At 33.4% G+C, this 25,967-nt stretch overlaps 2 protein-coding genes across 4 annotated transcripts; one reads left to right on the top strand and one right to left on the bottom strand.

Annotated features, from left to right (window-relative positions):
• Positions 1-7,287: 7,287 nt before the first annotated feature.
• Positions 7,288-10,871, top strand: LOC145614428 (putative serine/threonine-protein kinase PBL21). 2 transcript variants are annotated; one of them, XM_081669484.1, is made up of 6 exons: positions 7,288-7,598; positions 8,407-8,439; positions 8,521-8,705; positions 9,554-9,743; positions 9,862-10,253; positions 10,370-10,871. In XM_081669484.1, exons 1-6 carry the CDS (start codon positions 7,493-7,495, stop codon positions 10,706-10,708), a joined length of 1,245 nt encoding a protein of 414 aa, XP_081525610.1. In that variant the 5' UTR covers positions 7,288-7,492; the 3' UTR covers positions 10,709-10,871. The 2 variants fall into 2 exon arrangements, with proteins under 2 accessions (XP_081525610.1, XP_081525611.1); XM_081669485.1 differs by lacking the exon at positions 8,407-8,439.
• A 716-nt stretch (positions 10,872-11,587) lies between these two features.
• On the bottom strand, positions 11,588-23,149 carry LOC145613285 (proteasome subunit alpha type-5-like). Of its 2 annotated transcripts, none has more exons than XM_081668363.1 (10): positions 23,036-23,149; positions 22,819-22,865; positions 22,628-22,709; positions 22,418-22,498; positions 17,754-17,867; positions 17,554-17,655; positions 16,590-16,648; positions 16,371-16,473; positions 12,007-12,072; positions 11,588-11,911 (listed from the first exon to the last, which is right to left on the bottom strand). In XM_081668363.1, the coding sequence occupies exons 2-10, from the start codon at positions 22,830-22,832 to the stop codon at positions 11,819-11,821; spliced, it is 714 nt and encodes a 237-aa protein (XP_081524489.1). In that variant the 5' UTR covers positions 22,833-22,865; positions 23,036-23,149; the 3' UTR covers positions 11,588-11,818. The 2 variants fall into 2 exon arrangements, with proteins under 2 accessions (XP_081524489.1, XP_081524490.1); XM_081668364.1 differs by having other exon boundaries at positions 22,819-22,833; positions 23,036-23,089.
• Between the last annotated feature and the right edge of the window lie 2,818 nt (positions 23,150-25,967).

Genomic DNA, 25,967 nt, shown 5'->3' with positions numbered 1-25,967 from the left:
ATACAAATATGATTTCCTTAATATTATATTAATAACAATTAGTTATGATTTTTTAAATACAAAAATGATTCTTAAAATGAAAATTTATAAAAAATAAAAAGCAACATGTGTTTCTTTTGTACCTCCACAAGATGACTATCCATCATAACTCAAGGGGTTTGTTTATTAGACCATTGGAAAATATTTTTTTTAGAAAGAAAATAGTTATTAAAGATTAGTTATTATACATCTAAAAGTATATCTTTGTTCCCTTCAAAGAAATAAAAAAAAATTATGTTTTATTAACAACAAGGTGTTGTTCATCTTTGTACTTCAACTTAGGATAATATACAAGCCTCTCACCAAGCCAGATTGTACACCTTATGGAATTTGAACATGTCATTCTGATCTTTAAAATGCATGTACTAAAAATGGATCTAAGAAAGAGAAAAAAAATGTGTAAAAGGGAAAAAAAGGGCAAAGTAGGTTGGGAGGTGATGGCGGTTGGAAGTCTGGTCCACATATTCCACAAAACATACCTTTAGTTTTATTTTTTGCATTTCAAACTACAGTGTGTACTAGCGTTTTAAACATGTTGTACGGAGATCTCATAACGACACGTTTATCAATCAAGATTTTATTAAAAGAAGAATGATTCTTTAAAATAGAAAATGTTTTTAGGGGACATAAAATAATTATAAACTAAATAACAGATATACATAAAACATTGTTTCATTCACTAAATTTTATGTTATTCTGATATTTTAAAATTAGATATGGTTCTGTAAAGTTAAAAATAATTAAAACCAGAAAAAAAAATACAATTTATGTCATCACAGTGTTCGAACATGGTTTGATGTATGCACAAGCAGCTTTCGAAGTTAACCATTGGACTAAGGGGTATCAGCACGTTCATTTTGTGGGGAAAAAACTATATATTCCATTGTTTGTAAAACCATCCCACAACATCGTTCTCTTGGAGTCGAATCAAATTCCGGATAGTGCTCTTTTGGGTGAATTGCAAAACCTAATCTTTAATCAATTTTGCACCTAATATTTCTAATTCAGATGGAAGTCTACATGAACATTAAAATGGAAGTCTCATGAACTAAAGGCTGCTGCAGTAAAACCATCCCACAACATCGTTCTCTTGTGGATGTTCGCAAAAAGCGTCATGAACTAAAGGCTGCCGCTATTTGTAATGTTCACGGCCTTCGAAAATTAACCGACTACATATCGCACCGCCATTGTTAACAAATTAGTTTCACGCCATTGTTAACGATGAAATTAGTTTCACGCCATTGTTAACAAGTTAGTTTCACGCCATTGTTAACAAGTTAGTTTCACGCCATTGTTAACGATGAAATTAGTTTCTGCCATTGTTATCAAACTCCCCTACTCTTTAACCAATTTTTGTATATTGTTCTTCATAAGTTAATTTTACCCAGATACATTAGAGGGGAAAATAGAGGAGAGAGAAAAAATTTTAGGAGAGAGAAAAAAATGAGGTAAAAAAATCTGATTTTTTTTTTGGGACTATATACTACATTAATTTGGGTAGGTGAAAGGATAGAAAGATTTGAAATTCAAAAGTTGAAAATTTGAAAAACAAGTTTGAATTTCAAATGAAATTGAAGTTGGCCCACATACAAGGAATATTCCCATTCAACCAATAGGAAACTTGTGTACAAGATTCCTTTTGTACACCATGTGTACCTTAAATTGCTCCCTAATTTTAGTCCCAAAAAGAATGAGCCATTAGCATTAAAATACCCACCAATTTGCAACAATATTTGTGCAAAATTAGATTCCCTATATAAAATTTTGGAAAATTTGATAATTACCACCATCTATTGTTGCCAAAATTGAAAATACCACCTCAAGTTTTTTTTTTTTTTTTTTTTTGAATTTTACCACCTAATTTTTTCCTAAAGTTCTAAAAATCCCACCACTTTGTGAGATGACGTCATAGTGGGACCCATAATTTCGTTTTCCCTCATTCTTCCCTCGATTTCCCTTGTTATTCTACTCCCCTCTTTCAATTTCATCTCTGAAATTTGATGTCATTTAAAGTTAATTGATTAGATTAATTAGAGTTTGGGTAATTAATTTGGGGGTTTTGCTAAATTTGACAAATTAGGGTTTATGAAGTTAAAGTTGAATGAATAAGTGGACAAGTAAACAAGTAATTGCCATGGATAAACCCCCTAATTGGTCGAATTTAGCAAAACCCCCAAATTGATTACCCTAATTTGTCGAATTTAGCAAAACCCCCAAATTGATTACCCGAAATTGTCGAATTTAGCAAACCCCCAAATTGATTACCCAAACCCTAATTAAACTAATCAATTGTAGGTTAGATTGTAGAAATTATAACCTAATTTGCAAAATTTGTGTAATTTAAATCAAATTTGAGAGATGCAATTGAAAAAAGGGAGTAGAAGAATAGGGGAAATCGAGGGAAAGAGAGGGAAAACGAAATTGTGGGTCCCACAATGACGTCATCTCATAAAGTGGTGGGATTTTTAACACTTTTGGAAAAAAAAACTAGGTGGTAAAATTCAAAAAAAAAACTTGTGGTATTTTCAATTTTGGCAACAATAGATGGTGATAATTATCAAAATTTCCTAAAATTTTGTGTTTCCATGTACTTTAATTACTATCTCTCTCTACTTTTTTATAAACCCCATGTAAATTTATCTTTCCAATGTACTTTTACTTCTTTTTATTTAATTTTATTAATACCCGCAAAATCAACCCAAATGGGTCGTTCTTTCAAGGACGGAGGGAGTACATAGGAAAGTAAAATTTAAATGGAAAAGTTAAATTTGCACAAATATTTTTGCAAATGGGAGAGAATTTTGGTAAAAAAAATAATTAATGGTACTTAAAAAAAGCAAATGTAACTAACATTTTGGGTCACCAAAAATGACAAAAGTGACTACCATTCGGGGACGGAGGGAGTAAAATTTTGATATTAATAAGATATACAATGAGATTAATCTAACATCTAATCACATGACTATATTAACTCTACTTGGCACATAATCATAATAATGACATGGATGATTGAGGTTGATTGAGTGGTGATGTGGCGTAAGTGAAAGGGTCTACATAGCACATAAAATTTGTTATAAATGCCTTTTAATATACTAGTATAGATGTAAATTTTGGTCAAAGTTTTTCAAGTTTGACCTAATTAATTATATGTTATGGAACAAAAAAATGGAGACGCACATAGAAAGTCTATATACTAGCTTAGTAAACAAGTACCATAGGATGAGTAACATGTATATATATATAAGGGAGGGATCCGGTGAGAATAGGCCCATATGTGAGAAGTTGTACTTATATGAGAACTGATATTAAATTTAGAACATGTGAGTACAAATTTAGAACATACGAATAAAAATTTAGAACATGTGACTCAAATTAAAATTTAGAACATATGAGTAATAATTTAGAACATCAGTAAGAGTAATATGTTTAGAAGATCTGATTTAAGAATTAAAACAGGTGATTAAATATTTATTAAATTTGCTTTATGAAATTTTAAACATGAGAATCTAATTTAAGATTATAAACATGTGAATAAAAATTTAGAACAAATTAATATAGAATATAGAACGTGTGAGTAAAAAATTTATAATATACGAGTAAAAAAATAGAACATACGCTTTAAAATCTGGAACATATAATTAAAATCTTTAAACACACGTTTTAAAATTTAGAACATATAAGTTAAAATTTTGGAACAAGTTTTATAAAATTTATGATATCAAACTTAACTAATTTATGGTTTAGAACATGTGAGTACTAAATTAGAACATTTGATTTAATTTAGAACACCTAAGGAAAAGTTTAGAACATCAGATTTAAAATTTAGAACATAAGAGTTAAAATTTAGAACATGAAAAGTGGTGCTTTCTTGGTGGAGAGAAAGTGGTTTATCAAGATTGGTGTTGATCTTGATGTTTGGTCTCCTTGGTGTAGAGAAGATGGTGTTTCCTTGTTGAATAGGAAATGGTTGTGTCGAAGTTGGTGTAGACTTCGGAGGTGTTCCTTGGTGAAGAGGACATGTATTGCACACATGGGCATTATGTGTGGGAAAGCAAGTGGAGCAAAGGATGTTTTGTTCGGGTGGGAGCATGGTGAGTTGTTCCAAGAGCAAAGAAGAATTCCTTTGGCTTGTGTGTTGTTTTAGAGGGTGTTTTCGGTTTAGAGCATTGCGAAAGTGCTTGGAGAAAATGGCAAAGTCCCTCAGTTATGTTTGATGTCACTTCCTTGGTTTGGAGGAAGTGGATTTGTTTTCTTGGTTTAGAGAGAACGGATCTTTGCTATGGTGATTAGCAAAGACGTTGATGACGATGGTTGGCTTATTGTGTTGGTGTGATCTCGTGATTATAAGCAAAATTTCCGAGTTGGGAGATTGTGAGGCTTATGGAGAGATGTTAGAGCACAATGGATCGGAGAAGCCATGAGAGTATATGTGTAGTGTGTTTGTTCTCACACTTGAACCGATCTCCAGGTGGGAGATTGTTGGGTTTGAGAATGTGGAGAGCGGTTCAATAAGGATGAGGGGAAAGATGTAGAGAGAGAACAAAGCCTCATGGAAAACCCAAACACTAAGGGTTTGAGTGTTTGAGAGGGTGAGTTTGGGGTGGTAACTTTAATGGTGATTAAAGTTTGTAATCTACATTAATCTTGATCAAATTGTTACTCCATAGTGGATTGGTTATAACAAGACTTGAATTCAAGACCAACAAGTTTTAAGTTACAAGTCTTAATTACCATCTTAGCCATTTATTAACTGTGTTTTTTTTTTTTTCCAACAAAATTATAGTTAACTTTGATAAGTTAATTGGTGTTTTATTATACTATTTGTTTCCATTATGTAATGATTGAGTTTGGCAACTAAAAAATATTTATAGCGACTTAAACTCAAAACCAACAAGTACAAACTAACAATCCAGGGCATCGCCCGGGCTACACACTAATTACTAATTTACTAAACAAATCATTGTATCAGAGGTAATATCATGACTAAATACAATATTATCACATCTCCTAAAATATATTCCAATGAATATGGGATGTGGCTCTTCAATCTCCAATGCCGGCTTTTGTGTTATCTCAATTTTATTTGTATGCTTAACATGTATTCTTATAATAATCTATTCTAATTATTATTATTTTTATATATTAAAAAGTGTTTTTAACAACGTCTATGTGCCACGTAAACCCCTCATTACGTATACTCAATTCTTCAAAAATGTGGATGAGAAGTTTTAAACACTCAACCTCATTAAAGAAAGATCATTGTTTAACCATTTAGCCTAATTTTCACTTGTATCTTGCATACAAATAAACAAACACGAATTACTATATTACCTAGTTGTATATTAAAACCATCTTTATGTATGGAGTACATTTGATCAATTTTCATTGGGTTGATCCGTTGATGGCTTGATGCTAATTATGATTAACGTAAAGCCTGTTCTCATTGACTAAACTCGGCTGAACTAAACTGAACTTATTAGAGCTGAACTGAACTGAACTGAAATGAAAATTTTATAAGAAAGGAAATTAGGAGCTGAACTGAACTAAACTGGACTGAACATAACTTATTAGAACTGAACTGAACTGAACTGAACTGAAAATAATCGTATGAGAACAGGCCCATAGACTATGACCCTGTTCTTTTCACCTTAAAAAAATAATATTAAGTAAAAATAATTTCAGTTCAGTAAAAATAAGTTCAGTTCAGTAAAAATAATTTCAGTTCAGTAAAAAGAAGTTCAGTTCAGTAAAATTCAGTTTTCTTAAAGAAGAATTATAATAGAAAATCAGTTTAAATAATTTCAGTTTAGTAAAAATAATATAATTTCAGTAAAAATAATTTCAGTTCAGTAAAATTAAGTTCAGTTCAGTAAAAATAAGTTTAGTTCAGTAAAAATAATTTCAGTTAAGCAAAATTAAGGTGAATCAAACAGGGCCTATGTAACGATTTTCTCATAATAATTTATATAACCTAAATGATACATCGCGTCTTCTGCTTGATTAATTACATTAAGGGCTTGTTCTGATTGATTGAACTAAGCTGAATTGAAAGCTGAATTGAACTGAATGAACTGAGCTGAACTTAATGGAGCTGAACTGAACTGAATAATTTATGAGAGAGGAAAATTAAGATAAGAACTTAACAGAACTAAACTTATTGAAGCTGAACATAACTAAACTAAACTGAAAATAATCTGAAGAGAACAAGCCTTACGTACTACTCCGAACTATATATAATGTCATTTACATATGCTACTAATTCTTCGTAATTATTTTTTACCGTTGACTCTTAAGTGGTGGTTGGTGTTGGATCCCACGTATTGGAATCTTCATCAGTATTTTGGCATAATTCGTAGCTGTAGATACTGACGTTAAATCTAAATAAGACACATACAACTATACAATTAATTATGCAAATATATTTTATATATAACTCGATAATTCATATACTCGTACCTTTTTTGTTTTTTTAATTATTGCATCAAGTCTCTTAAGAAAGTTTTCATAACTATTGCACCATATTTATTTCCATATCATATGCATATTTTCGTATTTTTATCCCTTTCATTTTTTTTTCCACTATCAGAAAAATTAACTTATATCCAACTCCAATACTCCATGCAACAATAGAAGAAAAAAAATAAAATAAAAGGAACGAAGAGAGTATATAGAACGATAACTACTATCTTGTCTAGCACATTATTACTTCTAATTAAATGGTTCCGGAAATAACTTGAACCAAAATTCCGTTTGTTTCTGGTTAGGTCCGACTCGAAAGTAAGACATAGGTAAGACAACTCAAATTCCCTCACACATGAGCTAGCTAAAGACATAGGTGGCCAGTAAAAAAGAGAAATTAAAGAAAATGACTTTAAAATTAGCAAAAAATATTACACTCTTTATCCGCGTAGTAATCTTTGATTAAATAATTAATCTTTCCTCAAAATAATTCGGTGGATTTCAAATCAATATTTATAATTATAATCATGATTATTTTCCTAATTTAAACACTTCCAACATTCTTTACAATCTTGGTTTCTTTTTTTTTTTTTGAATAAATTTACAATCTTGGTTTCAATTACATAAAAAAACTTGAAAAAATAACAAGCATTTTTTTTTTGGCAAAGAAAAAAAAAGCATCTTAAATAATTGTTCTTATATTCTTAAACCCTTATTTTCACTTTCTTGTTTTGGGATTCCAAATTTTATGGTCTACCTCTCAAAATAATATACCCAGAAAGCCAGAAATAGTGTTCATTCTTTTTGATTTTTTTTTTTTGGGAGCAAAAGAAATTATATCAATTTTTTTCTTCTTGAATTCTGGGATTTGATTTTTCTTTTCTTCCCCTTCCCCTTGAAGGGGAAAAATTCCATCTTTACAAATTAATATATTCATCTTCTTAATTAATTAATTTAGATATTAATTAAACAAAGAATTCTGGGTTTGTAATTGATGATTATGAGTTGTTTTTCATGCATAAATATACCCAAAAAGAGGTTTCCTTTTGAAGATGAGAGGCTCTTTAATCCTGATTCTCCCTCTTATTCTTACACTCCAGGTTTCTTTTCTTCTCCCTTTTTTTTTAATTTTTTTTATGTTTGTTGTAATTGCGAATTATTAATTTATCATTTGATTGTCTAATAATAAGAAGAAAAAATTATGGAATTTGTTTTTATCAAGAAAATGCATGCACTTTTATTTTGGGGGACGTAGGGTTCTAGGAGAGTTGGTTATGATCCTCATACGCGGGTGGGGCAGTGGGTCACGCAGTACCTAGTCATTGGGGGTTCTAGGTGGAGGTGTCAATTCGGGTCACTAAGTTGAGTTTAATTGGGGTTAGGGGAGTTTCCTTGGGCTCTAAGCTCTAAGCGAGTGGGTTATGAATTTATGATCCTCAAACCCGGGTGTGAAAGGTGGTTGACACTATTACAATGTGTTATGCCATATTGCCATCATAGGTAGAATTAATACAACATTATGTAAGAAATTGTTATAACATAACTACATAAGCGATAAGGGTTTTTTTTTTGTTGTTGTTGTTGTTGAAACAATACATAAGTGATAAGTTTGTGTAAGAAACATTTATTTTTATCCAATTTGACAAATTATGGCACTAAACATTGTACGTGGCATTTCGGGAAAAAAAAAAGAAAAAAAGAAAAAAGAAGAAAAAAAAAAAAAAAGAGAGAGAGAATTTATTTGGTTGTAATGTTTGATGAAATTTCAGGGTTTTTTCATCAGAAATTTGAGTGTAAAAGTGTAGAAAATCCCAAATCCTTGTGAAATCAGATGTTCCAATGTGTTAGATTGAAATAATTTTGAAAACATTTTTAGAGTTGTTTTCAAACCTGTAAATTTTGATGCAGATGGGAAGGAAAATTCACTTTATGAAAATGCAGGTGAGACCTATATTAAAACTTGGTCATGACTTATGAATTCAAATTAAATTTTCGTGTTTTCTTACTTCAAAATTGATGCAGATCATAATAGAAAAGCAAGGTCCTTAGGTGATAAGCAGAATGTGGTTGATACAATAGATGCCAATGCAGCTGAGAGCTTCAGTTTCCGGGACCTTGCAGTCGCGACAAAGAACTTTAGGGAGTCTAATTTGATCGGAGAAGGTGGCTTTGGGAAGGTTTATAAGGGTCGTTTGGATAATGGGCAGGTAAATTACCTTTCCATATTAAAATTTCTTTTATCAGGTTCAAATTCAACCTGTTGTTCATAGGTTTATATGTGCTTAATTTTATGATGTGATCATGTGTTGTTACACCTATCTTAATGTAGCTGCTGTCTGCTGATATGTAGAATTACAAAGGAATTGGTTACGAACTGAGATTGAAGATCGCTTATTTTGATCTTTTCATTATAAAGGAATTCCTTCCAATTTGGATCCTTAGAAGTTGTTCATGACAGGAAAAGCTATGAAGTCTTAGCTATATATATGTGCAAAATTCTGAAGAATCTGAATTGATACCTAGCAGAACCAACTTTTTCGTACGTTTAATGTTATTTTTATTAATGATTTGCTTACCAAAGATTATAAGCTTGAATCTAATTTAATGTGCAATGATAAAACTATAAAAGAACAACTTTCATCAAAACTCTTTCTTGTACATACCCTTTCCAATGATCCGAAATGGAAAACATTAAGTTGAACAAATTCTAGAGGATGCCCTAGTTTCACGAAAATGCCCCCTTGAGAAACAAATTTCGTTTCTCAATATGAGAATCAGGGAATTTCCCCAAATTCTGAAGATTAAAGTTTAAAATGAACATTTCTTTATAGTTTCAAGCAGAGGAAAATAATCTTGGCTCATTGCCACCATAAGCCTCAAGCTAAGCTAAACCTCTAGCTTAAGGCGTCTCTGTTGCGACTTTCTGCAGGAAAAGTTTCTATGATAAAAAGATCTAATCTCCTGTTTTATGCAATGTCATTATGTGATGATATAGCAACAATTTTCTTACTAACTCATCTGCGCTTTACTTTTATTGTTCTGCTTTTTTATACAGTTAATTGCTGCTAAAAGGCTTAATTTGGACAGCCTTCAAGGCAATCAGGAGTTCATTATTGAGGTTTTGATGTTAAGCTTGCTGCATCATGACCACCTGGTCACTCTGATTGGTTATTGTGCTGAAGGCGATCAAAGAATCTTGGTTTACGAGTACATGCCCAAGGGCAGCTTGGCTGACCATCTTTTCGGTACTTATCTGCCTCTTTTCCTGTCATATACAGGACAGTAATTTCAGTTTCTTATTACTGTTTCATGGATCATTATGTATTGTCATTTAGCTTTCTATTTGTTATTTTTTTTTCCTAGATCTTGAGAGCGACAAAGATGCCCTGGATTGGAATACGCGGGTTAAGATTGCTGCTGGTGCTGCACGAGGACTAGAGTATCTACACTGTGTTGCAAAGCCACCAGTAATCTATCGCGATCTCAAGTCAGCCAACATCTTGTTGGATAACGAATTCAACCCAAAGCTCTCGGATTTTGGACTTGCAAAGCTCGGTCCTATGGATGACAATACTCATGTGTCAACAAGGGTGATGGGAACATTTGGATATTGTGCTCCGGAATATGCTATGACTGGAAAACTTACTTTAAAATCTGACATCTTCAGTTTTGGTGTAGTCTTACTGGAAATTGTCACAGGAAAGAAGGCATTCGACATTACGAAGAGGCATGGCCATCAGAGTCTAGTTGTTTGGGTAAGATTCAAAAGCTGAAGTTTTAATTTTTGAAGCAAGAATAAGTCTCTTCATACATCTTATACATACAAGATTTGATCATTATATTAACTTCTTTCATGTTAAAACGGTTGCAGTCTCGTCCCTATTTGAAAGATCGACGGAAGTACATTGACATAGTAGATCCTCGCCTGAGGGGCAAGTTCCCTACTCGCTCTGCCCGTCACCTGATTGCTGTTACCTCCATGTGTTTGAACGACGAACCAAACCTACGGCCCTGTATGAGCGACATTGTGGTGGCACTTGACTACTTAGCCAATGAATGCCAATCACCCCCAAGTGCATCATCAACTGCCCAAAGTACCCCGTCACGTTCGAGTACTTTGACAACGGAACAGCAGGCTAATCCTTACTCTCCAAAGAAGCTCTCCTCAAACGGCTCAAAGGAGGACTCTCCAAAGCAAGCGCACAGTTAAGAAGAAAAGGACAATCAATCGAACTAAAATGAGATGAATGCTTTTCGTCATATTAGTATGCTCATCTAATCTCTAAATTTGCTTAGAATCAAGGACAAGAAAAGTGAAACTCATAAAATGGAGAGGATATGGAGCAATTTTTTATGTATAAGATGGAAAAGAAGAATATATATCTATATATGCTTGCAATAAAAATCGATTAACATCGCAATAAGATATACTCCCTCTGTTTTTTTTTTAATATGCATCAGTTTATTGACCGACATATTTGCTAAGACGCTACTTTGACCATAAATATCTTTAATTGTGTATTAGTAAAAATTGTAACAAAATTATGTTACGAAACTAGACATTATGACGAATCTAATGATATATATTATAATAACATTTATTCATTTTTTAGAGGTGAAAAAATTAAGTCAGCCATAATATGTGAATAGTGCAATTGTCAAAGTAATGCATATAAAAAACGGATGGAGTAACATCTTCAACGGTTATGCATGAACAAATTGTAACTATTGTAAAATTATCCGTTGATAACATAACACAATTATGCAAAAAGATTCACATTTTTGTCACATTATATACAACCACCAATTACAGTGCTTGTGCATGAATCTAATACCATTGAAATGCCACCTTATAGAACCATAACAATGACCTTAATCCTTGTCAAGAAAAAAAAAAACAAAACAAAACAAAACAATGGCCTTGGTGATCTGAAAGGTGTTAGACACACCCAAACGAAAAACATTTTGAGATGCTTTACTAGTTACTAGTACGTCGAAATGCAATGCTCCTACTGTCGTACTCGTACGTGTAGTTCATACATTTCACAATACGGGTCATGCGTGAATATAAAGGGACTAATAAATAAGATAACGTAACAGAGAGAAATACTTCATTACTAATCTTTTAATACAAGCAAGATAAATAAGATAACTTTGAATACATTCAAATAAGAGTTCGAATAAGTTCCCGGCAACATACTGTCTCTAATTCAGAAGGAAGCAAACATCATTTCCCCAATCCTAGCTCTAGAAAGTATGTCAATGCCGGTCAAATAGGAAGTACTAAAGATAGGAACGCCAGTTGAAAGTAGGGTGCTTCTCATAGGCGAGCAATGACAGCCTCCACTTCAGCAGGAGTATACAAGTGGTAGGTTGGGGAAACCTTAGCAATGTCAACATTGTTTGGTGTCACCTGCAACACAAGAGGGTTAAAGTGTTACACTGTTAGAGCACCAATGACAAAAACCCTTTCTCACAACTAAAACAATAATGAAGGGGGGTAAATACCTTTTCCTCCATAACCTGCTTCAAGGTCGAAAGAGCTATGGTCTCAGCTTCTTGAAAGGTCAAATCCTGTTGTGGAAAAAACAAAGAGCCTGGTGGATATAGTTTCACAGATACTAGAATGAAAAGCTTTCGAACTCCATAAATTCTGTTTTACAATGTTAATAGAATTTTTGAGGATTCCTTCTGCATTCTATATTGTGCAGATTGCCTCCTTTAGCAGATTGTACAATTTAGAGTTTTGTTCACTTGTCTAGATCCAAGGCTTGTAAAACTTAATTGACCCTTACCTGATTAGTTATCTACATCTTTTTAAGGTATTGCATACATGTCCAACACAGGTATAGCAAGGTAATTAGAGAAACCGAGCAACAAAGAAAACAAGAAGATAGGATTAATCCTATTTACAACTTTTTGACCAGCTTCTGAATCTCAGGTTTCTTATCAATAGGCTTTCTGATAACTGGAATCTTCACAAGGAAGCAGAAAAATTGTTGGCTAAATGGGATTCCATGAGGAAATTCTCGATTTTATTGGACTTTTCAAAGTCTCTTATTAGGAGAAGCATATATACCGTGTAATCGTGTATGTTTAGGCGTTTCTAGCAGCCAATCATAGTTATTTCACCAAACAAAGTTTGTTGAACAAGCACTTTTATGTTTTGTTTTATGAGAAAACACCTTTTATGTCAATTCTGTTAAAATAAAAAGACACCATTTCACCAGATTTCAGGGAACAAGTCAACATATGACATTTGACTTCCCTTTTCTCCATATACTAAACAAGTCTCTGGCACATGAAATACACTCACAATTTCAATCCCATTTCCCCCGCAAACACTAGCCTATCTGGCTATAATCTCTAGTTTCTTCCTTATTTAACTCCAATACCATTGAATCCCACCCCCCCCCCCCCCCTCCGCTGATTTAAACACAAAAGACAACTTCCTCTCATCATTCACCTTATCTAAATATAAGAGTCGAGGGGGAAAAAAAAAAATCTAATTGAAGGGCTCCCAGTAATTTGGGCAGGACATTTGACTGACAAGTGACAAGCAATGGTGTTCTGCTTCTTCAATTGTTTTATTTGGGCTTAAAAAATTTTGATGACTAGAATTTTGCGATTTGTAACCCTTTGTTTCACTTCTAATGTCTTCACATTCTGCACCATCAAGCCCTTTAGAGCCCATACAAAGCAGATGCAATCTTCATGTTGCACAGATGAAAATGTGGACTGTTGATTAACCGGGAACAAGTTTCAGACCATATAAGGAAGAGCAAGTGCAGATTTTTGTAAAGGCTTGATGAGAGAATTGATAGAATGGCAGAGGGAGGTTACCCGTAAACTGACATGACCCAAAAAAAAAAAAAAAAAAAAAAAAAAAAAAAAAGAGCTAATTGGGATGGAAATTCAATCTATGTCAGATTTGGGAATTGAACAGGAAAGATAAAAAAGACAGGAAATATTTAATGGGTCAGATGCTTCTAGAGTGTTGATGTGTTGATTTAGGGGGTAATTTTTCAATTTCTAAAATCTTGAGGTGAAGACTACTACATCAGGGCCATCGGCAGCAACCACCATGTCAATGATAGAATTGAGACCACCATGAGCATCGCCTCACAAAAGAATTGGTGAGCTTCGTCATGCAGCTATGGTGGCTGCCAGCTGCTTCCATGGGACGGCTACAATGGCGGAGAGTTATGGAGGTGAGGAGATAGTATATAGTAGAGGAGAGAGAAGATATAGTATAGCAGAGGAGAGTAAATTTTTTTTTAAAACAAGGGAAAATAGTTACACTAGGGGAGGTGGGTAATTATTGACCTTCTTATTAAGGAGAATATGTTACCTAGATCAAAACTAAAAAAAAATGTCAGAATTATTACTCCCCCCCTCCCATTTTCAAAAAAACACCCATCCCAGAGAAACCCCTAAGAGATATTAAGTTTTAATTGTGGGTGTAAATCATGCACAAGAGTACATGTACAAAAAAGGAGGAGAAAATGATCAGAGTTGACTTCTTACCAAAATTTGGTGAAAAGGCACCTTTTTTTTAATAAATTCGACATAAAAGGTGATTTCTCATAAATACAATTGTAGAAGGTGTTATCTTACATTTGATAGATGATCTTATCAAATAATTTTCAAAATATTCCTGTCCCAAATTTTATTGAAGGTCAGAGCCTCCCAAAAAATGCTTTCGCTGGAACAACAACTAATGACAACTTAACACTGTTCATACCTTGCAGAACCAACAGCCAGAAAAAGGAATAGTTAGAATGTCAGATGCTTGGTAATTGTTGTAGTATGAGTATCGAGATACGGAATTATTTGTTTCACATCAAAAAGATTTTATCTTTCAGGAATTTAAAATTTAAACTCTCAAGAGGTTCAAGAAAATTTTGGAAGACTGCGGCTGTCCAATCTCAATCTAAGAGCATTAACTATTATGTTAATTTAAGGAGTGGAAAGAGATCAGACAGTTCTCTGGCAAAGCTCAATATTTGGTATGGTATCATTAAAGAAATGAGATGATTTCCAACAAAATTTTATTACTCCTCCGATCCTATTTGTTCTTCCCGTTTCCAATTAGGAAGGTTCAAAAGTTGTTCTCATATAAAAAAACTTTCGATATATGGTCAAAAAATCCCATCAATCTTCCTATAATTATTTGGTTAAGGTGCCAAAATTTATTACTCCATCCTTCCCAAAAGAAGGTCACTTTTGGTGGTTTTACACGGTTAATAAGGAGAAACTAAGATGGTAAAGCAATAATTAGGTACCACATATATCAAATATTAAGGCATTAAATCAACTTTGAAAATAGGAATATTTGCATTGGGAATAGGTAAATATTTTTGTAAATAGGAACAATCGCCTTGGGAGTATATGAATAATTTAATAAATGAGAATAGTTACATGAAAAAATGTATGTATATGGGAAATGCGTAAAAAAAAAATAATTATTTTAATCTACTCCCTCCGTTTCTAAAAGAGGGTTACATTTGCCCCTTTTGGCACATACATATTCCCCTTTATGGTTACGTTTCAATTATTCTTTTACAAAATTCCCACATACATACATATCTTCCATGCAATTATCCCCATTTATCAAAATATTTACATATTCCCAAAGCATCAATTGCTATTTACAAAAATATTCACCTACTCTCAATACAAATATTTCTATTTTCAAAGTTAATTTAATATTATTTTCCACTATCTTATTCTCCTTATTAACCGTAAAAAACCACTAAACGTAAACTTCTTTTCGGAGCAGAGGGAGTAGGAAATAATTACAAAATAATCATTAAAGAAGAACACCTAAAATAGCAAACGCAACCCTCTTTCGGGAACAAGGAGAGTACTTTTTTCACTTTCGCATACAACTTTCAAGAACAATTTTCATCTAATTAAACTTCCCCATGCAGGATTCTAATTTTTTAATCATCACTCTCTCTTCCCAATCACCATATCAACTACCATGTCCCTCTTTTTTTTTCTTTTCTCTTTTTTTGTTTTTTTAATTATTTTTTTTTTAATTTTTTTTTTGTTTTGTATTAACAAGTTTAATGTAAAAATTAGAATCCTTACTCCCTCCATCACTTTTCTATAGCTACGTTTGTTTTTTTTATGCGGATATTAAGCAAAAAAATAATAATAATAACTTTAGATGTATGTAAATGAGAATATTTGTTCTGGAATTAGATAAACATTTTGGTAAAAGAAAATATTTGGTGAGGGAGTAGATAAACATCTTGATAAATGGAATAGTTACTTTGGGATTATGTAAATATGGTAAATGGAATTGGTTGCATTGGAAGTAGGTAATATGAGGGTAAGTGTATCGGGAATGTGAAAATATGGGGGGAAATGTGTAAAATTACTATTCTACTTCAGAAAAGTTTAGAAATGTAACCATAGAAGGAACAGCCAAATTAAACATAACCATAGAATTGATGGAGAGAGTATTATTTCAATTGTCTCTCATTAAGTTTTACATTTCTTCCCGATTCCAAATAAAAAGAACAAATAGGATTGGAGGGAGTAGTTTTTAGCTCATAGAATGATTCTATTCTTATTGCTACCTTTAAGAGCCAGCTTTTGGAACCTTGTTAGCAACCTTTTACTTATAAATTGGTGCCTGAAACAACAATTTGTACATGGATTTGGTCTTTTTTTTTGGTCATTTATACTATTAATATCATTTCCTTGTCAAAAAAAAAAAAAAAAAAAAAAAAAAAAAAAAAAAAACCTTGACATTCAAAGTTTTAGTAGCAACACTCAGAGCATCCAGAGCATCTATGCTAAGGTAACCAGTTCACCTCAATCCTATGGGAGAGGTACCACATAACATGCAGTGGACATACCTTTCTATATTGCTCCTGCAAATTGCTGTCTGCACCTTCAGAACCAGAACCGATAGCCTTAGCACTGCACTGCCAAAATGTACCAGATGGATCTGTATGATACCTGTATGAGAAAGAGTTTCAGCTTACATTAAAAAAAACACTTTAAAACAAGTAGAGAACATGCCAAAACCTAAGAGAAATCCTCTGTATATAAAGATATCCAAGAAGTAGACTTACAAGCTGGGTCCATTTTCATCATGACCTGCAATGAGAAGAGATACACCAAAAGGACGGGACTGCAAAGACATAGTTTTACATTAGAAACACATGGGACAGAAGATCCTACAGTAGAGGAAAAATTGACTCTCTGTAACGCAATTATAGGAGTTCATATCACCATAGAAGGAGGGTGAGAGGAACAAGCAGTAGCGTAATGGGAAAGAAGGGAATCAGCAAATGGACTTCTATGGGAAGTAGGAAGAATATAGCTACTGTGTAGCTAGAGTCAATTGTTTTACACAGAATATCACTTGGCACCAAGAAGATGCAGCCTTTTTTGTTAAAGCTTTGCTGCAACTGCTCTGAACAAGCACAGAATCAAGAAATGACAGTTCAATATAGTAAGATTCTGGGTAGGTAATGTCTCCTGAGAGAGCACTGCCCAGTTGCAAAGTCCAGAAGTTTCATAATCTAGTCTTTGCAGTAAATGCACTAGAACATACTCATATCTTCCTACTTCCTTGAGCATCATAGTTACGATGGAAAAGGAAAAAAAAAAAAAGTTGATTATAATCAAATCAATGCTGTGATTGTGTGAATTGTTCAGCAACAAACCTAAAAGAAACATAATGATTTATGTGGCATCTAGCATCATTGGTGGAATGAAACCATTTTCTCCACAGTTTATTTAAACAGTTTATGTAGTTTTGGGACAGGAATGAGAAACAACTCCATTTTCTATAGTTACTTCAGTTTTTCAATCACTTCTTTGCTCTACGTTGGGGAGATAGGGAAAAGTGATCCCCATTCGCACATACCCATGACACAAAATCGTTTTGAATGTCCGCTTGAATGTTTAATACTTGCAGTACATCGTAGTTCCATAGATATATTCAATAATGAAACAATACAGTCTACCTCCCTGCCGCAAATACAAGGGATGAAGGAAGTCAACTAAAGTTCTAAAGTAAAGGCAATTCACCATTGATTCTTCGTCTCCTTCTCCAAAACGCAGAGCTAGATCACACAAAGCTTGTGTGGTAGATTCAACATTCATTGGCTCACCATAAGAGAATCTGTGATTCTGTTGCATGGAAATAGAAAAAAACAATAATTTTTCAGCCCATATTGCACTAATAAAATAAGTTCACAATAAACCAATGAATAAAGATGTTGAAGTACCTGGGTTTCAACTCTTGCATGCTCAACAAGTGTGCGAGCATCAGCAATCAATCCACTCATAGCGCACCCAATATGCTCATCAATTTCCATGATTTTTTCAACACTGCTCGGCTCCTGAAAGAAATTCAAAGACAGTAATGCTCAGAATCAATCTTTCACACATTTAAAAAATTAAATCACCATAATTCACAATGTGCACAAGAAAAAAATAATTAATATGAAACATTTTCCTCCTAAGTTAATATAATTGGCAGAACTAGCAAACTACCTAATTGTTCCATGTCAAGGATACCTAGTGGCATTAAGCAATCAAAAATATAAATTTTTACCTGAAATCTATGCAGGAATTTCAAGGAAGCACAAAATTTTCAAGCAAACTATCAACCTCTATGATTTCCTAAATTTTCTTCTACAATGTAAAGAACCTTGGATATTAATGCTTTACTCTTACTGAACATAGAAGGTCAAAAAGCTCTCATGATGGTCAAAAGACTCAAAACCCTCTTTCTGTCACATAAGAATCCAGAAGATGGCTAACAGAAGCCAACTTACTTCTAGCTTAGCATTTATAATAGGTATTCTTCCATAAGTAACCCATGGAACTCAGAATTATTGAAAGGTTTGTAACATCAAACAAAGACAGTGGAGCTTTTATTGTTTTCTATCAACACTCTCTATATCATCGTGCAGCCATTGCAGGAAGGAAAGTCAAAGGACTACCTCCTCAAAAGTAGAACTTAAATCTTCACTATGATAAATTCAACACTGTCCTTTATCCTATTTTATCCTATACTCTTTCCACATTACAGTTGTCTAGTAGTGTAACTAATATTTATTCTGCATTCACACTTACATGCTGTAGTTTGTAGAATACTTGGTGACTAAAACTAAAGACAGCATATATTCATGTAGAATACGTAAATATCATGAACTCAAGCTAGCATATAGTGTTTTATCTACAATTTTGACTAAAGTCAAGCATAGCCAAAACCTAACACTTGTCTTTAGCAACACAATAGAATCAAAAGGGAAAGTTGAACTGTCAGCCAAGCAAGAAACCTCTATCCTCAATAATCTGCTGTTCCTTTTAATCCAAGCCCACCGCCAGATTGCCAACATAAACGTTATCCACTCATCAGCCACCTAACCTTTCTTCATCCTTCTTTTCAATTTGTCAAGAACATTTTTCACAGAATGAGATTGAACTCAACTCATTCCAATCAAAACTAAGGATCAGTGACAAAGAAATAGAATCCAAGGATAGAAAGAGATGGGTTAAGCAACAGACTCTCCTCTTGATTTAAGCAACAAAAGCAAGCAAGATTGAACTCCAGAACATTATCTATGGGGGCTTTTACTCTTCTTTTTGACTACTACTATCCATACATAAAAATTTGAGAAGCCTTCATCTATTGTATTTCATTGGCAAGAATATCAAGACAAAAATTTCTTAAAAAAATTTTGCAAAACTTCTTGGCAGAAAAGGAACCAATCCCATCATATAGCAAACATAGCCTGATAATTTCCATCAGGTTCTCCCTCAAAAGAAAGTATGCAGAATCCTTAAGATTGAATCTTCTATCCAATTATCACGAAAAATGAAAAGAAACAGCCCAATGCTATAGATTAATTTTTTATGTTACCACCTCGTAAGCAATTGCCTCCATAAGCAACACAATTTTCAACAGATCTGGAAATTAAACCTCTAAGGGGGTGTTTGATTCAAAGAATTTTCGTATATCGTATGGGTACCAAACCTTAAAATGAAAGGGGGGGGGGGGGGAACATTCCAAAATATTTACCAAACATTTGGTATTAAGTATCAAGGTCCAAACAGATACCACCATGGTTTAATTCCAAATTCCAAACACGTAGCAGTTTATGGACCAATTGCCTATAAAGGCTATTTCACACCAAATGTCATGCCAAAACATCTTCACCTTGAAACTATTAAAGTAAAGGAAATTTTGTCGGAAACCACCCGTTAAAAACACTTTTTTTGTTAAAAACCACCCGAAAAAATTTTTGTTGTCTGGAACCACCCAATTTTAAAAATTAGTTGTCAAACGTTTAGAGTCTATTTTCCGGCATTGACTCAGAATTCCAGCGTTGACTCCAACCAAGAAAATAAAAAAAGCCCCGCACCACCGCTCTCCCACCGCCACTACGCTTAACCAATTCATTTGCCTTAACCCACCAATCGCACCACCTTAAACCACCCACCAGACTCACCTAACCTAACTCGCCACCTTAACCCACCTCTCCCAAACCCACCCACCACCTTTACCCTCCTAACCCTAACCAACCCACCACCCGAACCCACCTAACCCGAACCCACCCACCAGAACCACCACCTTAACCCACCTAACCAGAACCATCACCTTAACCAACCTAACCCTAACCCAATCCGAACCCATCCACCCTAACCCAGATCTATCACCGAAACCCACACAAACAAAACCCAGAACTACCACCCTAACCCTACCTATTCCGACCAACTACCCACCAAAAACCACCCACCACAACCGCCCAAAACCACAACCACAACCCAAAACTAAACTTAACAGACATTTTTTTTTAAAGAAAAATTAAAAACAAGAAAACATACTTATAATCGAATTTGGCTTTGAATGTGACCTCGAATTTGGTTTAATATGGTCAAATTCGACCATGAAAACTCTAGATCTCTGAATAACCATCGATTTCGTGTCGACCACCGTACCTCCACGCGACGCCGGCGAGAAAGAGGACCGAATTGGCGTTGTGACCCAACCCCTTTGCCAGCGACAAAGAAAAGAGAAAAGAGAAAGGGAGGGAGAAGAGGAAAGAGAAGAGAAAAAGAGAAGGAGAAGAGGAAAGAAAAGAGAGAAAGAAGAAGGAGAAGAGTAGCAAATAATGAAGAAGAGGAAAGAGAAATGGAAGGAGAAGAGAAAAGAAGGAGACCAGCAGATACGAAGAAGAAGAGGAGAGAAGAAAGACAGGGGAAATAGAAGCCTAGAGGGGGGAATTGGGGGAAGGGTCAACGCCGGAATTCTGAGTCAATGCCGGAAAATAGACTCTAGTGGCGTTTGACAACTAATTTTTAAAATTGGGTGGTTCCAGACAACAAAAAAAAAATTTGGTGGTTTCTGACAAAATTTCCTAAAATAAATGAAATTTTAGCAAGAGAAAAATAACAAACATTATCAATGATCTCTAACACGTTTATTATGCTGAAAATTACATTCACTATCACTACAACAAATTTAATTCAATTTTGAAATTGCTTTCATTTTCAATTAGACCAAACTTCTTGGAATTTAATACACTACACCAGCAAGTTTTCTCTTCGTGAAAAGACGATTTACAAATTTCCTACTATCTCCGTTTCATATTATGTGCAATATATATGAAAATGGATGATAAACATTAAATGCAAAAAATGTTTTATACCCTTTTTAAGTTATCATTTCTCTCTAACTCTCTTCATCAAATGCATCTCTATCTTTCTCTCTCCATTTAATACTCACAAACAAATTTTGCCTAGGAGTCCGTGTAAAGGGTTTTGTTGCACATAATACAAAATGGAGGTAGTATATGTATGTTGCTTGCATTATTGTCTTGAGCAGTTGATCATACTAGACAAGGGTGCCTCTTAGTAAGGTTAATGTACAATATCTTGCAACCCAATTTCCAAAGAGAGGCTTTTTCACCTCTCAATTATTAGATCCCAAATAAATTTGCTTTTAAATGGGGCACAAGAGGAAGACCTAAATATAAAGATGTTTTGCCAGAGCCAAAAAAAAAAATTGCCAAAGAAAGAAATTTTGAAGTTAAACAATCTGTTTAATCCTAAAATTGATTTACTGCTCAGTGTAACTGACGTGAAGTAACCCAAGTTAGCCTATAAAGGTTTGCAGAAGTTTAATTACTAAGGGGCCAGAAAGCAAACAAAGAAAAAAATATGGGAAGAAAATGTCTTTACTGCATACACTTTTGCTTCCAGAAGACCAACAGCAATAATAGTATTCACCAAATTTCTCAACAAAGAAGTGTCACTTGTATATGAAAATTTAAACTTCCATCTCTTGAGTCCTAAAGACATCCTACATACACAGTATACACATTTTCCTTATTACTGTATTATTGACCAAGAATCAAGTTCAAGTAGCCGTTTTTAATCAAAAGCTGTACACTCACACGCCTTATAGTTTCTTTCACTGTGCAAAAACATTTTACCAAAAATAAATAAATATAAACAAAATGAAGTACATATATTGATTTATGCCTTTATGATGCCCAACAATTCTTTCAGAGCATCTCCAAGTATAGAGTTCTATCGACACCCTACGTGTATACATCTAACTTGAATTTATTAATTGGGAACAATGTTCAAGAATCAATTTTCCAATAGCTACGCATTTGCCCTTGTAACTTCTTTCATCAAGCAAAAACCAAACTTTACAAATCCTATTTAGTCTATCTGGAAATGTATTAATGCTAGTTCGTTACAGCTTATATTCAAGAAAAATTCTCATAAAGGTAGACCCCTTGCAGCAAAAGTTTTCACTTTCTACTTCGGCAAAAGTGGCATACTAATAGAGTCAAAATAAATAGACATGAAAGAGGGTTTTACATTAACATTGTTCTCAATATATATTAGTAACCATGTAAGTTGAATATACCAGTAATGGAGAGGTGATACGTTTTTCGACAGCAAGCACAACACCTTCATTGGTCCTTATCCCAATTGCAGTTGAACCCAACTGTATTTAGACGAAGATCGAAGAACATGTTAGCACTAAAATCATATCGTATACACCGGGGATGATCCCAATAACGCCCCTCCAACAATAATGACACATTAACACTTCAAAAAATCAGCATAAAAATACCTTGATAGCTTCAATTGCATATTCAACTTGAAACAATCTCCCTTCAGGAGAAAAGGTGTTGACACCTCTGTCATACTCAGTCCTTCATTGGCAACAACATGAACAAATAAGAGAATTTGTCAAAACCCAGAAATGATTCGAAAGCGATTACAACATAAATCAATCAATGTTTCAAATTTCAATTAAATTACCTGGTGAGAAACATCCTTACTCAATTATAGCAGAAAAAACAAATGTCCTGTCAATCAATCGAGATTCAGTAGGTAATAATCAATCGAAAAAATAAGGAACAATTAGGGTTAGGGTTTATCATTTCGAATCAAAAAACAATCGAGAATTCTTCAGAAATTGAATCAATTACAATGAGAAAAACAAGATTATAATTGCGAAAGATTAAAGAGGACGAACCGATGTTATTGCGAATTGTAGAGCTAAATTTGTGAGAATCCGCGTTTAGTGTTCTGAGCTACTAATTTTGAGCTCCAAAAATGTGTCCAAAAACTAAGTAATTGTGGATTTAAGAATAAAATTGAAATCTTGTTATGCAAGAAAAGGGAAAAGCAACCAATGCTACCTCACTTTTACACAGTTGGGTTCACTCTACTATACTTTTTCAGTTCATTTGGCACCCAAATGGATTTGGAGGGTAAGCTGGCTAAGACAACTAGACAAGTTAGCCAACGATTGGTGATCGATACACCATACTAAAGCCAAGGTGAGCATGGGTCGGGTGTCCAAACCATCGTTATTACAAGAACATGAAATATGATATCCATATATCGTAAGATACTCGATATGAGTATATGGTATCCAAAGATGAAATTATAAACTGTAAAATTTAGGGCTTGTTATCTTAGATTATTTTCAGTTCAGTTCAGTTTCTAATAATCTCCTCTCATAAAATATTCAATTCAGTTATGTTCAGTCAATCAGGTAAGGCCCTTAGTTACTTCATATTATGATAACATTCAACAATAATTAATTTCACCATATGATTTTGATTAAATTACTAGTAAGTATTTAATTATTTCTTCTGCTTCTTTTAAATGACACGTTTTGACATTATGAAATATTCACACAATTTATTTTGAGATCAGATCTTGCTAACGAGCAACCCGGGGGCGGCCGGGGCGTTAGTTAAGGAATAATTTTATTTGTTGAAACAGTATTAAGTTAGGAATGCATGACAAAATCACGCGTCGTTCGGTGTAATTAATGTTAGTTTTACTCTAATATTTCCACTTTTAATATTCTTATCTAACGCCCCGGGGACGCTCATTAGCTTTTGCCTTTATTTTGACTTCTTTTTTGTGATTCAATGTAAAGAAAATGTAATACCCCTAATTTTTGGAAAAATTTTCTTAATTAGTAATTTCTTTAATTAATTGAAATAATTAAATATTTCTAAATTATGATCTTGGTCGGTCCATACTTTATTAATTAACGTTATACGCCGTTTTTAATTTTATTTTCCGGATTTTATCTTAATAATACTTAACAACTTTAGCTTAACATGAATTACAACTAATCTTAATTTTGATATTATCTATATATTTTAACTTGATTTAATTATCAAATCTAATTATTTTATTTATTTAAGAATGATTTTCGTTTTTATAAAAAAAAGGAAAAAAATTTGGCCTTGAGATTGAAGGTAGCATTATCTTCAACTAACCTTATATGTTAAATCTCCTAATCTTCTTACTTCCTTATTTCCCTAACCAATTAACACTTATCTTATTTTTTTCTCTAATATCTTTCATTAGTTTCTTTTCCACATAAATTAACCTAGGCTAAATGGCATTCAAGTTCATTTAACTAACCAAACTTATCTAGTTTTTACACTAATCCTATACCTTCTTGAATCCTATCATTTCCACCCTTAAACACTATAAATAGACCCTCAACCCTTCACAAATTCCGCACACCAATAATCAGAAAACTCTTTACTCGACTCTCAATCTCACACCCTCCTCTATTCCCTTCTTGTTTGATTAAACACTGCACCCGCAACCAAGTATTGCCACCACCCTAGTCGCCACCTTACTGTCGCCGGAAACTGCTACTGCCTGCCTTGCCTAACGCCGCCTACTGCCAGTCCACAAGGTGCAACACGCACCGACCTTTCCATCCTTATTCCTTACCAAAATATATACATACTACAACTCTTCTTATTTCCTTATCATATATTATTATTATTATGTTTTCTAATACCCATTTATGATACTAACAATACTATTATGAAACTAAGATTGTTATGTTGATACTAAAATAACTTGTTAACAAGACTTGATCTTATAAAGGTTAATATTTAGATAATCTATGCACAAATAGAGTATTATTTATAGTTTTGTGTTAGTTTTGTTAACCTTATATTAATTAAGGTTATTTTAATTGTGTAGGAGGAGTCCCTCGATCGTGGTCAAGTTTAGTATTCGTACCTTATTCGTTCTCGTGATCAAGGTACGTATAGGTGGTTAGGTCCTTGATACAATGCGTGTTTTGGTAAATGTTTGTTTTAATAATTGTTTGAATAAACGCATGTATATTTAAGTTAATGATTTTTGTAATGAGTTAAAATATATGATTTTAAAGGTATGATCTCTAATAATGTTGAGTGATTTAATAAAAATTGGTTTAATTTATAAATCACTTGATTTAATTAATTTGCAGCTTATTATGAGCTTGAGTATTTTTTTTTATTTGTCCCTCTACCCGGGACTGGTTAAGTAAGACCATGAGCTATGTATGATTTGGTCTTTCCTCGAGTATTGGTTTGGGGGGTGTGCACACTTAGGTGAGGAAAATTGGTTGGGAATTATATTTTAAACTTGGAAAGTTTATTAATTGGAAATCTATTGGTTTGGAAAGCTTTTATTGATGAACATTTCTACCCTTGGAAGGTTTAAATTTTAGAAAGTCTAAATTCGAATGTGACTTATGACAAGTTAAATTTAAATGGTTATTTCGAAAGCATGTTTGCCTAATAAAAGTATTTATATGCCTTGCTCTTATACGTACTTAGCGTTTTTGCTAATCTGATTTCGTTTTTGTTTTGGTTCGCCCTGTTTACCATTTTGGTAAGCAGTCTTGATTTCATGTGTGGAGTTGTTCGTGCGCATACTAGAGTCGGGATTGTGATCACATAGTTAGGAATTAATTTTATTTATGTATGGACAAGTTTTTATTGGTTTATTTTGAAACAATTATTATGGTTATTCATATTATTAATAAAAGTTAGTTATTTTTCCGCTGTATTTTGAGTAATTAATTAAGCCTTACGTTTGCACGTGGTGGTAATACGCTCAAGTCTATCTCTACGGTATTTGTATACGTATAA

Source organism: Chenopodium album, chromosome 25 (genome assembly GCF_948465745.1).
Source record: "Chenopodium album chromosome 25, dcCheAlbu1.1, whole genome shotgun sequence".
Taxonomy (NCBI): Eukaryota; Viridiplantae; Streptophyta; class Magnoliopsida; order Caryophyllales; family Amaranthaceae; genus Chenopodium; species Chenopodium album.
This window is presented reverse-complemented; position numbering and strand designations above follow the sequence as displayed.

Coding starts and splice junctions, on each gene's coding strand:
- LOC145613285 (XM_081668363.1), bottom strand. Junction 16,474..16,589: donor GATGAAAATGGACCCAGCTT/GTAAGTCTACTT, acceptor TTTCTCATACAG/GTATCATACAGATCCATCTG. Junction 11,912..12,006: donor AGCAGGTTATGGAGGAAAAG/GTATTTACCCCC, acceptor CTTGTGTTGCAG/GTGACACCAAACAATGTTGA.
- LOC145614428 (XM_081669484.1), top strand. CDS start 7,493: ATGATTATGAGTTGTTTTTCATGCATAAATATACCCAAAAAGAGGTTT. Junction 8,706..9,553: donor GTCGTTTGGATAATGGGCAG/GTAAATTACCTT, acceptor TTTTTTATACAG/TTAATTGCTGCTAAAAGGCT. Junction 10,254..10,369: donor ATCAGAGTCTAGTTGTTTGG/GTAAGATTCAAA, acceptor AAACGGTTGCAG/TCTCGTCCCTATTTGAAAGA.